The 12954-nt window shown below is 48.7% G+C and overlaps 1 protein-coding gene across 1 annotated transcript in view; it reads left to right on the top strand.

The window, feature by feature from the left end:
• LOC107113404 (plexin-B1-like) overlaps positions 1 to 12954 on the top strand; it is a 122855-nt gene that overhangs the window by 108855 nt on the left and 1046 nt on the right. Inside the window, 13 exon segments of the mRNA XM_015414766.1 lie at positions 347 to 525; positions 1133 to 1199; positions 2602 to 2618; positions 2620 to 2743; positions 3858 to 4035; positions 4463 to 4566; positions 7025 to 7109; positions 7352 to 7518; positions 9243 to 9403; positions 10347 to 10494; positions 11639 to 11703; positions 11794 to 11869; positions 12708 to 12782. Of these exon segments, the coding sequence (XP_015270252.1) occupies positions 347 to 525; positions 1133 to 1199; positions 2602 to 2618; positions 2620 to 2743; positions 3858 to 4035; positions 4463 to 4566; positions 7025 to 7109; positions 7352 to 7518; positions 9243 to 9403; positions 10347 to 10494; positions 11639 to 11703; positions 11794 to 11869; positions 12708 to 12782 (1446 nt within the window).

The following is a 12954-nucleotide window of genomic DNA, read 5'->3' as shown; positions in this document are numbered from 1 at the left end:
TGGGAATCTTGGTCTCAAACCTTGCTCTTCTATTCCGACTAACGCAGACTAACCACCTGAAATTCTGTCCATGAATGGCAAAGTCACAGAACTTGGAGGCGACTCAATTAACCTCTGTTTCTGCATTTGGTCCCTTGAGATTCCCTCATAGCCCTTTGTGATTCACCCTGTCTCTTGGTTTTTTGCTCCGTCCCTCAAAGCTATCCTGGCAGCCACGTATTTATATGAATGATGTGGGCCAACCCATGTGTATATTCTTGGATTTGGCCCACCATCCCCTTTAAATTGCTGTTCTGGTCCCCAGCGAAACTACTGTTTCCTATGTTGGTCTTCTGTTTTGATCCAGTTCATCCACACCCTGGAGATCCAGCGGACGTTCTCTCCAAGGGACCGGGCTTATGTCGCTTCCCTTCTCACAGTCTCATTGCATGGGAAGCTTGAGTACTTCACAGACATCCTCAAGACTCTGCTGAATGACTTGGTGGAGCAATATGTAGCCAAGAACCCCAAACTGATGCTGAGAAGGTGAGGACTTGGGCAGGAGAGAGGACCCTGCTGTTTTCCTCTTTTTGAGAGCCAGTTTGGTGTAGTGGTTAAGTGCGCGGACTCTGATCTGGGAGAACTGGGTTTGGTTCCCCACTCCTCCACTTGCAGCTGCTGGATGACCTTGAGCAAGCCGTAGTTCTGTCAGAGCTGTTCTTGAAAGAGCAGTTCTCTCAGCTCTCTCAGCCCCACCTACCTCACAGGGTGTCTGTTGTGGGGAGGGGAAGGGAAAGGAGTCTGTAAGCCACTCTGAGACTCCCGAGTGAAGGGCGGGGTATAAATCCAATCTCTTCTTCTTCTCTTAGGCTGGGCTTTTGGGAGTAGTTGTTGATACAGACCCAGTAGCAGCAGGGATGACCTCAGTGTGAACAGAAAAACAGGACGGCAACAGCTTTCCAGATACATTGTTGATATCTCCCGTTTCCCAATTTTAGCACAGAAAGGGGCATTTATCTGCTGCCGCATTATCAAGTTGTCATGGAGGGGTCTTTCCTGGGGTCAGTCTGGGCTGGGCCAGAACACAAGTATTTTGGTAGCCATGTTAATTGCAGGAGGGAGAGGACCATAATAAATGTGGGTTCTCTTTCAGGACAGAAACAGTGGTGGAGAAGCTGTTGACCAACTGGATGTCCATCTGTCTGTATGCATTTGTAAGGGTAAGGCACCCCACCTGTCCATTTAAGAGGGGAGGAGCTCAAGACAGAATGCCATGTCCTGCTAGAATATATTCATTCATTCATTCATTCAAATAATAGATGTACTATATTTCTGCCTGACCACAGGCCTCCAAGTTAGCTCATAGTAAGATGCAATCAATATAATATTTTTAAAGAGTGTGTGGGGGAAATCAATGATTGATTAGGTATTAAGGGAAAGTAGTGCTGTAGGGTGACCGCTCCAATTCCTTGCTGCTACTGTTCCAACTATTGCTTTTTAAAGCATACACGATGGCCATGGGGCAACAGCCCTCCTTCCAGAAGCCACCCGGAAACCAGACCCAGGAAGCCCTGGGTGTTTTGATCCCCGGGGTGGGTCCAGGAATTGAGTGTGTTGTCCTGAGGGTGCCAATAGGTGGGGAGTACTTGTGACGTTCGTGCGTATCGGGGAGACGGTTTTACCTTTAAACATGCTTTGTGTTCCTAAACTTGGTAGATTTCTGCCGCCACCAGGAATTAAAAAATTCCAAATCTCTCTCTCTGCTGGTAGAATGACCTAGGTCTGGGCACTTCAGAGGACTATGTGGCCCTGAGGAAGAACTGTACTGATTGCTGGGATAAGCTTAAATAAAAATTGATGTATTTAATAAAGAAAAAAATGGGTTTCTGGTTATTTTAAACTGTTACTGGGGAAAAAAGAACTTGTAAATATAACTGGTAAAACTGTTTGTCTTATTCACACAGAATAAACCATTTATCTAACCACACAGGATGGATACAACTTGTTTCTTTGGCCATATAGACTCTCTCACGAAACTCTTATAGTCATACAGACTAAACTTCACACAGACTCTCTTCAAACTCTTCCACACTTGTCTCTCTCCCTCCTCCCACACTCTCAGTCATCAGCCAATCAAATCACACTTGTCACCCTCTATCACTCTTCTCATATTACTGCATTCAAACTAAACATTTAAAGGAACAAACACACAAAAACATGGAATCATGACAGTACTAATCAAATATGGCTCTGAATCCAGAACCAAGGAGTTATGTCTAAATTTTGTTGGTAGTAAATTAGGACTGGACATTGTGACCCACACTGGACACAGACGTTTCACCCTTCAAAACTGGGGGGAAAGTGATCTCTTGCTGACACGGGCACTTAAAGGAAGTAGATGTTTAGTCCTGATGCATGAAGGGCAGCTGCCAGTTAAAACAAAGTAAGGGCCTCATTAAAAAAGAAACACCATTTTTTACATTGGCTTGGTGAGATTCTTGCACTTGAACCAGTTCTTCTGCACGCATGTGGCTGGAATGGCTCAGGGTGGCCGATGAAGCTCAAAAGCCCACCTCCCCTTCCGTGCGATGACTAATGAGGCCTCCTCTACTTCTCTACCAGGACTCTGTTGGGGAGCCATATGCCCGTCCGAGGCATCAAGCACCAGGTGGACAAGGGGCCAGTGGACTGGGTGACCGGGAAGGCCAAGTACACCCTGAATGACAACCGCCTTCTCCGAGAGGACCTGGAGTATCGCACACTGGTAAGAACGGCTGAAGCTCTTGCTTGGCAACAGCTAGTCGTGGGCTTGAGATTGAGACGTATTGTTCCAGCCACCTGAAGAATCCCGGCCACTCCTCCAAGCCCTCCGTCTGCCTTCCCAGCAGCTTCTCCATCCTGGAGAAAATTGCTCCATTTCAGCTAAGTCCCTTGCTGGCTGTGGTCCAGTTGCTCAGGCTCCTAGGATCCATTCCAACCCATCCCTCCATCTAGCTGGGCAGGCTCACTGAAAAAGGGTGGCAGCGCAAGAGGCATTGTTTCAGCTCACACGTGTCTTTGTGGTCCTTCCGGCTGAGATCAGAGCCAGATGTTTTCTCAGCAAACACCTGCTCCCAACGCCACTGTTGTTCAGATCATGGGTCCCAAACATGGTGCTCCTGGGAACCATGGTACCCACCCACACCTTTCCTGGTGCCCGCCAAGTATTTTTAGAAAGTGGGCGCGGCCAGGTGGGGCTTCTTCCCAGCAAGGCTTCTGATTGGCCATCAGAGACTAGATTGGCTGTGCAGATTTTTAGAAACATTGCTTTGGCAGCAGCTCTCTCCATAGCACAAGAAACTTCACTGTGTGACTGAAGGTAAGCTGTAGCAACCATTTTGCGGCTGACTCTGCCTCCTGCGGCAGCCGTTTCATGGCTGTGCCATGCAGTCACCACAGTGTCAGAATTCCAAAGGGGCTCATAGGCTCAAAAAGGTTGGGGACCCCGGTTCAGATACTTGCAGTGAAAAGGTGTGTTTCTAACCTGGCCACTGATTCTCCCCAGCAAGTACCATCCGCTCTGGGACACACTTCCACCTGCCAGGCTCACCTTCCATTTCAGAACCCAGCTGGGTTAAAAAAAGCCTTTCAACGTGATCAGGGGCGGGGCGAGGTTAATCAGTGCATCATCCTGACCACTAATCCGCCTTGTAAAACACAGGATTGGGATTCCCGTCCAATCTTATCTTGTGTTCTGGGCTGAAGCCCTCTGCCGAAGAGTTGTGGCCTATCCCTTGGTCTCCCAGTAACGTCAAGGTTCAATTTTAGCACTCAGTTTGGAGCCGTTGGGCAACTGGAATACAGCTGAGTCGGTTTGCCTTGGCTGTTTGTTTTTGCAGACGTTAACCGCCTTGCCGCAAGCCGGGAGCGCAGTGGGAGGAGCAGAGGGTGCCCAGGGGGTACTGGTGAAGGTGCTGGACTGCGACACAATCACCCAGGTGAAGGACAAGATCCTCGACCAGATCTACAAAGGGACACCTTACTGCCACCGGCCAGACCCAGATGCTCTTGACCTGGGTGAGCAACATACCAGCCTTGGATGCTGGAGGGCATGGCTGTTATGATGGAATCCTGAGATGCTCTAAATGGAAACCGGTCTCTTTCCCCAACTTGTGTTTCTGTCTGGCATGCCGTTCCCCCTCTTATGTCTATATTCAGGACATGTCTTGCTAACTCCGTGCCAGCGTGGTTGCTAAGCAACAGCAATGAGGGTTCTCCATCCACTTCCGGGTCAGCTCGAGAAAGGGAACAGGAAGCCACAGTGGGGAGACACCAGCAGCAGAGGGCCCTGTGTCTGGCTGCTGGGAACATACTGAGGGCACACAGGACCAGTGTCACACAGGACCAGTGTCATTAGTTGCATTTGAAGGACTGAGACTGCTGGACTTTTTTCCCTAGCAATACTCTCAAATCTTACTTTGTTTTTTGTCTTCGACTGTGACAGAGTGGAGATCAGGCCTGGCGGGGCACCTCATCCTCTCCGATGAGGATGTGACGTCAGTTGTCCAAGGCAATTGGAAGCGCCTCAACACCGTACAGCACTACAAGGTGAGGAAGGGCTGGAGGGTTGCTGCTGCTGCTGCTATTAGTTGCATTCTGGTTTAGGCCGTTACATGAGGTGCCTCGAGCACAGCACCTTCCTGCAAGGCTCCAGAGGACAAAATGGCTTGCGGAATGGCCTCTTTTGGAGGTTGATACATGAGGGGTCTGGTGAATGGAAAGTCCTGCTCTGTAGAGGGGGGTTGGACTAAGTAGCCTTTCATTCCTTTTCTATGAAGATCATTTTCAGAGGGTAGCCCACATTGGTCTGCAGTAGAGCAGCTAGATTCGAGTAGCACCCTAGACTCGAGTAGCACCCTACAGACCAACAAGATTTTGGGGGTATGAGCTTTCGAGAGCCAAAGCTCTCTTTGCATCTGACAGAGGGAGCACTCTTGAAAGCTCATCCCCCCCCCACCCCAATCATTTTGGTCTCTTAAGGTGCTACTAGACTGGACTCTCGGATTCTATGAAAATATACCCAGTTCTGTGTCCACTGGAAACACAGGCAAACCTGAGGCCATATGAGAGGGATCCCAAACATGGTGCCCGTGGATGCCATGGCACCCACCCAACACCTTTCCTAGTGCCTGCCAATTGCTTTTAGAAAGCAGGTGGGGCCTTTCCCTAGCAGGGCTTCTGATCGGCTGTGCACATTAAAAAGTATCCCTGTTAAACAGAGCTTCTGCCTTAAGTGTTGAAGAGTTACTGTGAGAGTAATGCATGACCTCATGACATTTTACGGTTGGCTCCACCCTCCTGCGGCAGCCATTTTGTTCCTGTGCCCACCACCCTGTGTCAGGATTCCAGATGTGGCCATGGGCTCAAAAACGCTGGGGATCCCTGCCATACGAGATTAGGCATATGAGGACTATCATAGGTAGAGTATTTATGTTCACCATCAAACAGCAAAACAGAAATCAAATGAAAAGCTCAGCAGCAAATATTTGTTCAACAATGTTCATAGCGAAAAAACCACAGAAGCACATTAGGTGAATGTACTTGGCCCTTGAAGCTATCAGATGCACTCATAGGCCATAGAAATAGCTTTTCCGACATGTCTGTGCTATTTTTCCTTTTAAAAAATTTTTAAATTTTAGATTTAGTTTTATAGAGGCTTATAATACTTCGAAAGCAAGAAATTGCAAGTAGATAACATAACATAAGAACATAAGAGACGCCAATGTTGGATCAGGCCAAAGGCCCATCCAGTCCAACACTCTGTCACACAGTCCTCCTGCGGCAGCCATTTTGTTCCTGGGCCCATCACCCTGTGTCAGGATTCCAGATGTGCCCATGGGCTCAAAAAGGCTGGGGATCCCTGCCATACGAGATTAGGCATATGAGGACTATCATAGATAGAGCATTTATGTTCACCATCAAACAGGAAAACAGAAATCAAATGAAAAGCTCAGCTGCAAATATTTGTTCAACAGTCTTCATAGTGAAAAAACCACAGAAGCACATCAGGTGAATGTACTTGGCCCTTGAAGCTATCAGATGCACTCATAGGCCATAGAAATAGCTTTTCCGACATGTCTGTGCTATTTTTCCTTTTTAAAAATTTTTAAATTTTAGATTTAGTTTTATAGAGGCTTATAATACTTCGAAAGCAAGACGTTGCAAGTAGATAAATAGGTATCACTTCAGTGGGAAGGTAACAGCGTTTCATGCGCCTTGGTGTTTAGTCATGCCGGCCACATGACCACGGAAATGTCTTTGGACAGCACTGGCTCTTCGGCTTTGAAACGAGCACCGCGACCCTAGAGTCAGATTCGACTGGCTTTCGAGCAAGGGAACCTTTACCGTTGCAAGTAGATAAATAGGGATCACTTCAGTGGGAAGGTAACAGCGTTTCATGCGACTTGGTGTTTAGTCATGCCGGCCACATGACCACGGAAATGTCTTTGGACAGCACTGGCTCTTCGGCTTTGAAACGAGCACCGCGACCCTAGAGTCAGATTCGACTGGCTTTCGAGCAAGGGAACCTTTACCTTTATAATACCATAATTATAAAAACAGCCAAGAAAAAAGTGCCAAGTGAGACAATACAATATTACAGCTATGAAGAATCTGGAAATATGCACTTTATAAGTTAAAAACTAAATTAAAAAAATCAAATTATGTTAACCAAGACCAGAAGGTGGAATGCAACGTAAAATCTTTGGGGCCACCAGGGGCAGGCCATAGAAATAGTTTTTCCAGTATGTCTACACTATTTTCCATTTTGAGCACCCTCACCAGTATTTTTAAATCTGTTTAAGCGGCTGAACTGGGGCCGCTTTGGACTGGTTCTTACCCTGTTAAAAGCAGATGGTTTTTGTACGTACAGCTTTCCACGTGGCTCTGATATGCATGCTCCAAAGTGCACACATCCCTGGTCCTTCCAGTAAAGCCCTAGAAAATAATACAACATTGAACGGGTGTCTCCCCTGCCGCTTCACCTGCATGTCTGTGTATGCTTTAGGTGCCTGATGGAGCAACCGTCGCTCTCGTTCCTCGTATGACCAAGCACCTTCCCAGGGAGAACCAGGATTACATCCCTGGAGAGAGTGAGTCCTTGCAGCTCTTCTTTAAAACGGGCACTGTGAACTGGATGCGGGAGAAAATCACATAATCTGGAGAATATCGGCACCTACCCTGGGTGGGAAGGAGAGAGGAAGAGATTCCAGTTTCATCTCTGCTCTTTGTGAAACAGAAACATGGGGACGGTTTGGTCTGCAGTTCGCTGGCAAGACCTGAAAAGGTTAATCCAGGAGCCAGTTCAGAAATGTTGCGTTTCTCTGTATCGTAGAGACCCCAATGTTGGAGGACGCAGATGAAGGTGGGATGAAGCTTTGGCACCTGGTGAAGCCAACGGAGGAGCCAGAGCTGCCGAAACATCGCCGAGGGAGCCTGCGGGAAAGGGAAAGGGCCAAGGCCATTCCTGAAATCTACCTGACTCGCCTCCTCTCCATGAAGGTAGGGAAGAAGAGGGGCCGGAGCATGCAGAGTGTCCCAGGTTCTGTCCCTGGCATCTCTAGTTAGGAGGTGATGTGAAAGACCTCGCCAAGCCGTAGCGCTGACAAGAGCTGTCCTTGACAAAGTGCAGGTTCTGTCAGCGCTCTCTCAGCCCCACCCACCTCACAGGGTGTCTGTTGTGGGGAGGGGGAGGGAAAGGAGTTTGTAAGCCGCTCTGAGACTCCGAGTGAAGGGCGGGGTATAAATCCAATCTCCTCCTCCTCCTTCTTGAGGCCCCAGAGAGCCACTGCCAGTCAGTGTTAGCAGTGCTGGACTTGATAGACCAAGGGTCTGACTCGTACGGCAGCTTCATGCATTCAAGAGCAAAAGACTGATTGCCAGAGAAACTGCCCTGTTTTAGGTTCTCTTTGTTTGCGGTCACAGACACTAAATGATCCACTTTCGATGCACTTTCAAATTGGATTTTGCCAGTTCAAACAGTAAAAATCCAGTTGGAAAGTGCATTGAAAGTGGATTGAAAGCGGGTTATTTAGTGTGTGTGACTGCAACCTTTGCCACCCTTCCTCCCCATTCTTTCAGTCTAGGTTTGGAACACCACCAACAACATGGCATCATGAAACCCTCTCATGGTGGCATGACTCTGCACCCAGTTTCAAATTGTGGGACAGGAGAAATTCATAGCAAGTAGAGATTGTGGGAAGGAGATCCTTTGAAGGACTCTGGGAGGGCTGTAATTCCAGTGATGTTTTTGGAATGGCTCATTTCTGTTGTGGAACATGTATATTTTTTTACGGGTGGAAATTGAAAAAACAGGGGGGGGGGGTAACAGATGTCATTTGATTGCACAGGATTTGGGAACTGGCCCAAATAAAGAGTATCTTGGATTATGGTGTTAGCTGCTTGAAGAAAAAAGGGGGCCACACACCAAGGCAAGATGAAGAAGAAACACAATGGTGCCGAGGGAAATGGAATGTTTAATAGTTATACAGCCCCTACATGTTTCACATGCAGTTTCGTCAGGGGGAATCTTTCAGATTCTTTTTTGTTCTTCTCCCATATGTACACTGGAGCAGTGTATGTATGAGAATGTGTGTGTATGGGAACGGAACGAAGAAGAATCTGAAAGATTCCCCCTGATGAAGCTGCACGCAAAACGTGTAGGGGCTGTATTACTATTAAACATCCCATTTCCCTCTGCACCATTTTGTTTCTTCTTCTTCAGTTAGCTGTTATGTACTCAGAAGCTCTTCTCCTTCTGATCTGCCCAGAATCTTTACCCATTCAACTTGTGCGTCCCCTCCCCCCCATGTCTGGTTTTCCCCTAGCTCTGTGGGCACACGTGCCATCGCCCCAGCCAGGCCCAGACCATCATTAAAGTGTCGAATTCTCTGCCAAATAATTTTAAGTAAATGAAAGCATTTGGGATTGCTTTCCTTACTTTGTCTGGATCATCTTAAGTTAATGTAGGAGTTGTTTTTTTCTAAAGTAAAACCTCAGTATTCAGGTTAAATTGCCGTGTTGGCACTTTGCGATCAATAAGTGGGTTTTGGGTTGCAGTTTGGGCACTCGGTCTCTAAAAGGTTCGCCATCACTGCCCTAGCTTATGGCTGGCTCTGCTCGGGATGATGGTTGTAAATTTGCTCTGTTCCTCTTGCTTTCTCTGCTCTCCTCAAACTGAGCTGTGGTCATCCCACCCCATGACTCTGGCCTGGGTTTGCTTGCAGGGAACCCTGCAGAAGTTTGTGGACGACCTGTTCCAAGTGATCCTCAGCACCAGCCGTCCCGTTCCCCTGGCTGTGAAGTATTTCTTTGACCTGCTGGATGAGCAGGCAGTGCAGCATGGGATTACAGACCCAGAGACCATCCATATCTGGAAGACAAACAGGTATGTGACGCAAGCCGCTGCCCAGCTCACCCCAACAAGAGTGGCTGATCCTCAGAGGCATGCGCTTCCCGATCAGGAACTGCTACCAGTCTTCCATGGCCCATGGAGAATGTGACGCGAAAGACAATGCTCTGGCAGTTGCCATCAACGCTCCCGCCAAGCCGTGGAGTCTCGTGAGCAAAAATTCTACTCTGTGAGCTGCTGGCAACACGGTTGTGAGCGAGCGATTTGGCTACTGCATAAATTAGTTTGCTCTGGAACCCTCCTTCCTGAGCGAAGACAAAAAATCTGTGAGCCAGAGGCTAAACAACTAGAAGCTAGCTCACACTAACTTAGCTTAGAGGGAACACTGGCTTCCATCCCTGATGCCCCTTCCGTGTCTTTTAATCTTCGGTTGTCACACCAACCCTATGAGGCAAGCCATTATTGTCCCCGTTTTGCAGGCTAGCTAACGAAAGGTCATAGAAAGTAACTTGCCAAAAAACATTCTGGTACCTGGGTGGCTGAGCAGAGCTCCAAAACTATATTTCCTAGGCCCAAACCAAATCATCCTCGTTAACTAGACTCGTCTAGCTCCTGGCATCAAAGGCCAGTCCACCGATTGCAGAGTATGCAGGCTGTATTGGACATGAACTGCACGTTCTCCTCAATTCTTGTGCAGGTTGTGCCTGATTTGGATCAGGACCATGGAAACAGGACTTCAGCCCTGCTGGAACAGGAGGGGGTGCTATTTGACCAGGGATGTCTGCAACAGACCAAATAGCACCCTGCCCAGACCATTCCAAGTTAGGGAAATGGCAGCACACTTGCAGTTCACGTCTGACTGTAGGGTGGGGACTTGGGACCCTACTTGGGTACATTGGAGGCACAGATCAGCCTCAGTGCACTTAATTTGCAGAGCTCTGAGCACATGCTGTCAGTTGAGCCTTTCTTCTCTCCGTAGCCTACCCCTGAGGTTCTGGGTCAACATTATCAAGAACCCCCAGTTTGTTTTTGATGTGCAGACTTCAGATAACGTGGAGGCCGTGCTCCTGGTCATCGCGCAGACCTTCATGGACTCCTGCACCCTTGCTGATCACAAGCTGGGTCGGGTAAGCCGGGAAAGAAGCAGGCCGATAACTTTGCTAGTTCATTTTCTGTCTTGGAGAGAACCTGGGGCCTGTCATTTCCAGGCCAACATTTCCAGCACCACTGATGCACGGCAGCTGTTGATGTGGTTGCATGAAATTTCTCCCAAAGCAGCCATTCTGCAGTGGGTGTAGGGCATTTCCCCAGCACATAACTCATGCGTGCAATTCTTTCCCAGGTTAGCACAGTTGGTACTTATGGGATTGTTCATTGCATGGAATGTGAAAAGTACGCAGACGGAGAGTGATTTCACCAAGCGTACTTTATTTGATCAGGAACAAGACGACTTTGGCCGGCTCGCAGGCTGGCTTATATTCCCCGAGAAACCGCCACCCAAAACACCCCCCTTCTCAATAGGTTATTTACAGCGGCCGAGAGTCCCATTGGCTCTCGGCCAGGAACCTAGCCCCCTGATTGGAGCGGGCTAGGATCCGCATAGTCCATTGTCTCTTGGAGCGAAGCTTGACATTTGTCTCTGGACTTGTCTGGACATGTCTGGACTTGTGAGGACTTGATACACCACAGAATGTGATTGGGCAGTTAAGAACAGAAGAGCTCCGCTGGGCCAGACTAGTGGTCTATCTGGTCCAGCATCCTGTCTCACACTGCGGCCATCTAATTACCCTGGGGGGGCCAAACAGACAGGGCATAGAGGATAAGGCTGACCTCTGTTGTTGCCTTAGAGGTTTGCTGACGCTGTAGATGGAGGCTTCCTTTAATTAACATGGCTAGTAGCCATTGACGGACCACTCCTCCATGAATCTGTCTGACCTCCTTTTCAAGCCATCGATGCTTGTGCTCATCACTACCTCCACTGAGTGACTTCCACTGTTTAATTACTCATAGAGTAAAGAAGTACTCATGGGGTGAAGGACAAACTCTGAAACGTTTAGCCAGTTTTTGGAGCGGGCTCTGGACCTAGAGGAGGGGGGGGAGTTCCTTGAATGAAGAGCTGGGGGCATGACTACCTTGTGCATCTTTCTGGACATCTGATTGGTTTGCCTTCTTTCCCCCCCACCCCCCGCCCCTAACTACAGAGGTACCCTATTATTCCTGTTATTTCTCGGTTTTACTAGGCATTGTCGTTAATTCCATGCTCTCTTCCAGGACTCTCCCATTAACAAGCTGCTCTATGCCCGTGACATTCCACGCTACAAGCAGATGGTGGAAAGGTAAGACAGAGAGGGCGGGAAAGCCAAGAGTGGAAAGGGGGCAGGCAAATGGGTGGAGAAACCAACAAGCTGTCTGCTTCCCCCTTGCAGATACTATGCTGATATCCGGCAGACGATCTCTGCCAGCGACCAAGAGATGAACTCTGCCCTGGCTGAACTATCACGGGTAAGTCGCCCACCCTAGCCACAGGCCCTTTTGATTCCCCCACCACCTTTCTTTTACACTAGATGAGATAGTGTAGTACACATTGTCTCTGCTGTCTAAAAGTAGCATAAAGGCTGGGTTGTCTTCTGCTTCGCCCATCTTCGTTATAGAGGTATAACAGGTCTTACGATCTTTCTTCCCACTTTGCAGGCCTGTAGCTAGGGCAGAGGTTATCAAAGGAAAATGCAGTTCTAGTCACCTTGGGTCAATCACAAGTTCTTTCAGAGCTGTTCTCTCAGGAGCAGTTTCTGTCAGAGCTCTCTCAGCCCCGCCTACATCACAGGGCGTCTGTTGTGGGGAGGGGAAGGAGATTGTAAGCCATTCTGAGACTCCTTTGGGTAGTGAAGGGTGGGGTATAAATACAATCTCCTCCTCCTCCTCCTCCTCCTTTTATAGCCCAATTAGTGTTCATGTTCCATAGATCCATGTGGAGATCAGCACTGTGAAGTAATCCTGTGATTCCTCCTCCTCCTCCCCACTCCCTCGCTGTGCAGGGCTGCCAGATCCCCCCCAACCCCCGGCCACCAGCAGAGAATGGTGTGTGGGGGGGGTAGAGTTGCCAGATCCAGGTTGGGAAATGCCTGGAGATTTGGGGGTGGATCATGGGGAGGACAGGGACCTCAGTGGGGTACAGTACAATCAAGTCCACCCTCGAAAGCATCCATTTTCCTCAGGGGAACTGATCTTTGTAGTCCGGAGATGAGCTGTAATTCCAGGGGATCCCCAAGTCCCGCCGGGAGGCTGGCATCCCGATCGCTGTGGCTTCTTTGCTGGTGAACTCATTCTTTCTTGGTTGCAGAATTACTCAGGTGAACTCAATTCTCTGGTGGCTCTGCACGAACTCTACAAGTACATCAACAAGTACTATGACCAGGTGGGTGCAGCTCCTGGGTGCTTTCCTTCCAGCTGGTCTTTCAGGGGGTCACACAGAAAACCACAGACTCAGAGAGTCCAAGGGGGTCACCTAATGCACTATTGCCCATAGAAGTCATAGGCACTGTGCATGAAACATGGGGAGGGGGGGGCAAATTGTTCACAGTGAGCCA

The sequence above is a fragment of the Gekko japonicus genome, unplaced genomic scaffold, assembly GCF_001447785.1.
Source record: "Gekko japonicus isolate JY-2015 unplaced genomic scaffold, Gekko_japonicus_V1.1 scaffold204, whole genome shotgun sequence".
In the NCBI taxonomy this organism is placed as follows: domain Eukaryota; kingdom Metazoa; phylum Chordata; class Lepidosauria; order Squamata; family Gekkonidae; genus Gekko; species Gekko japonicus.
This window is presented reverse-complemented; position numbering and strand designations above follow the sequence as displayed.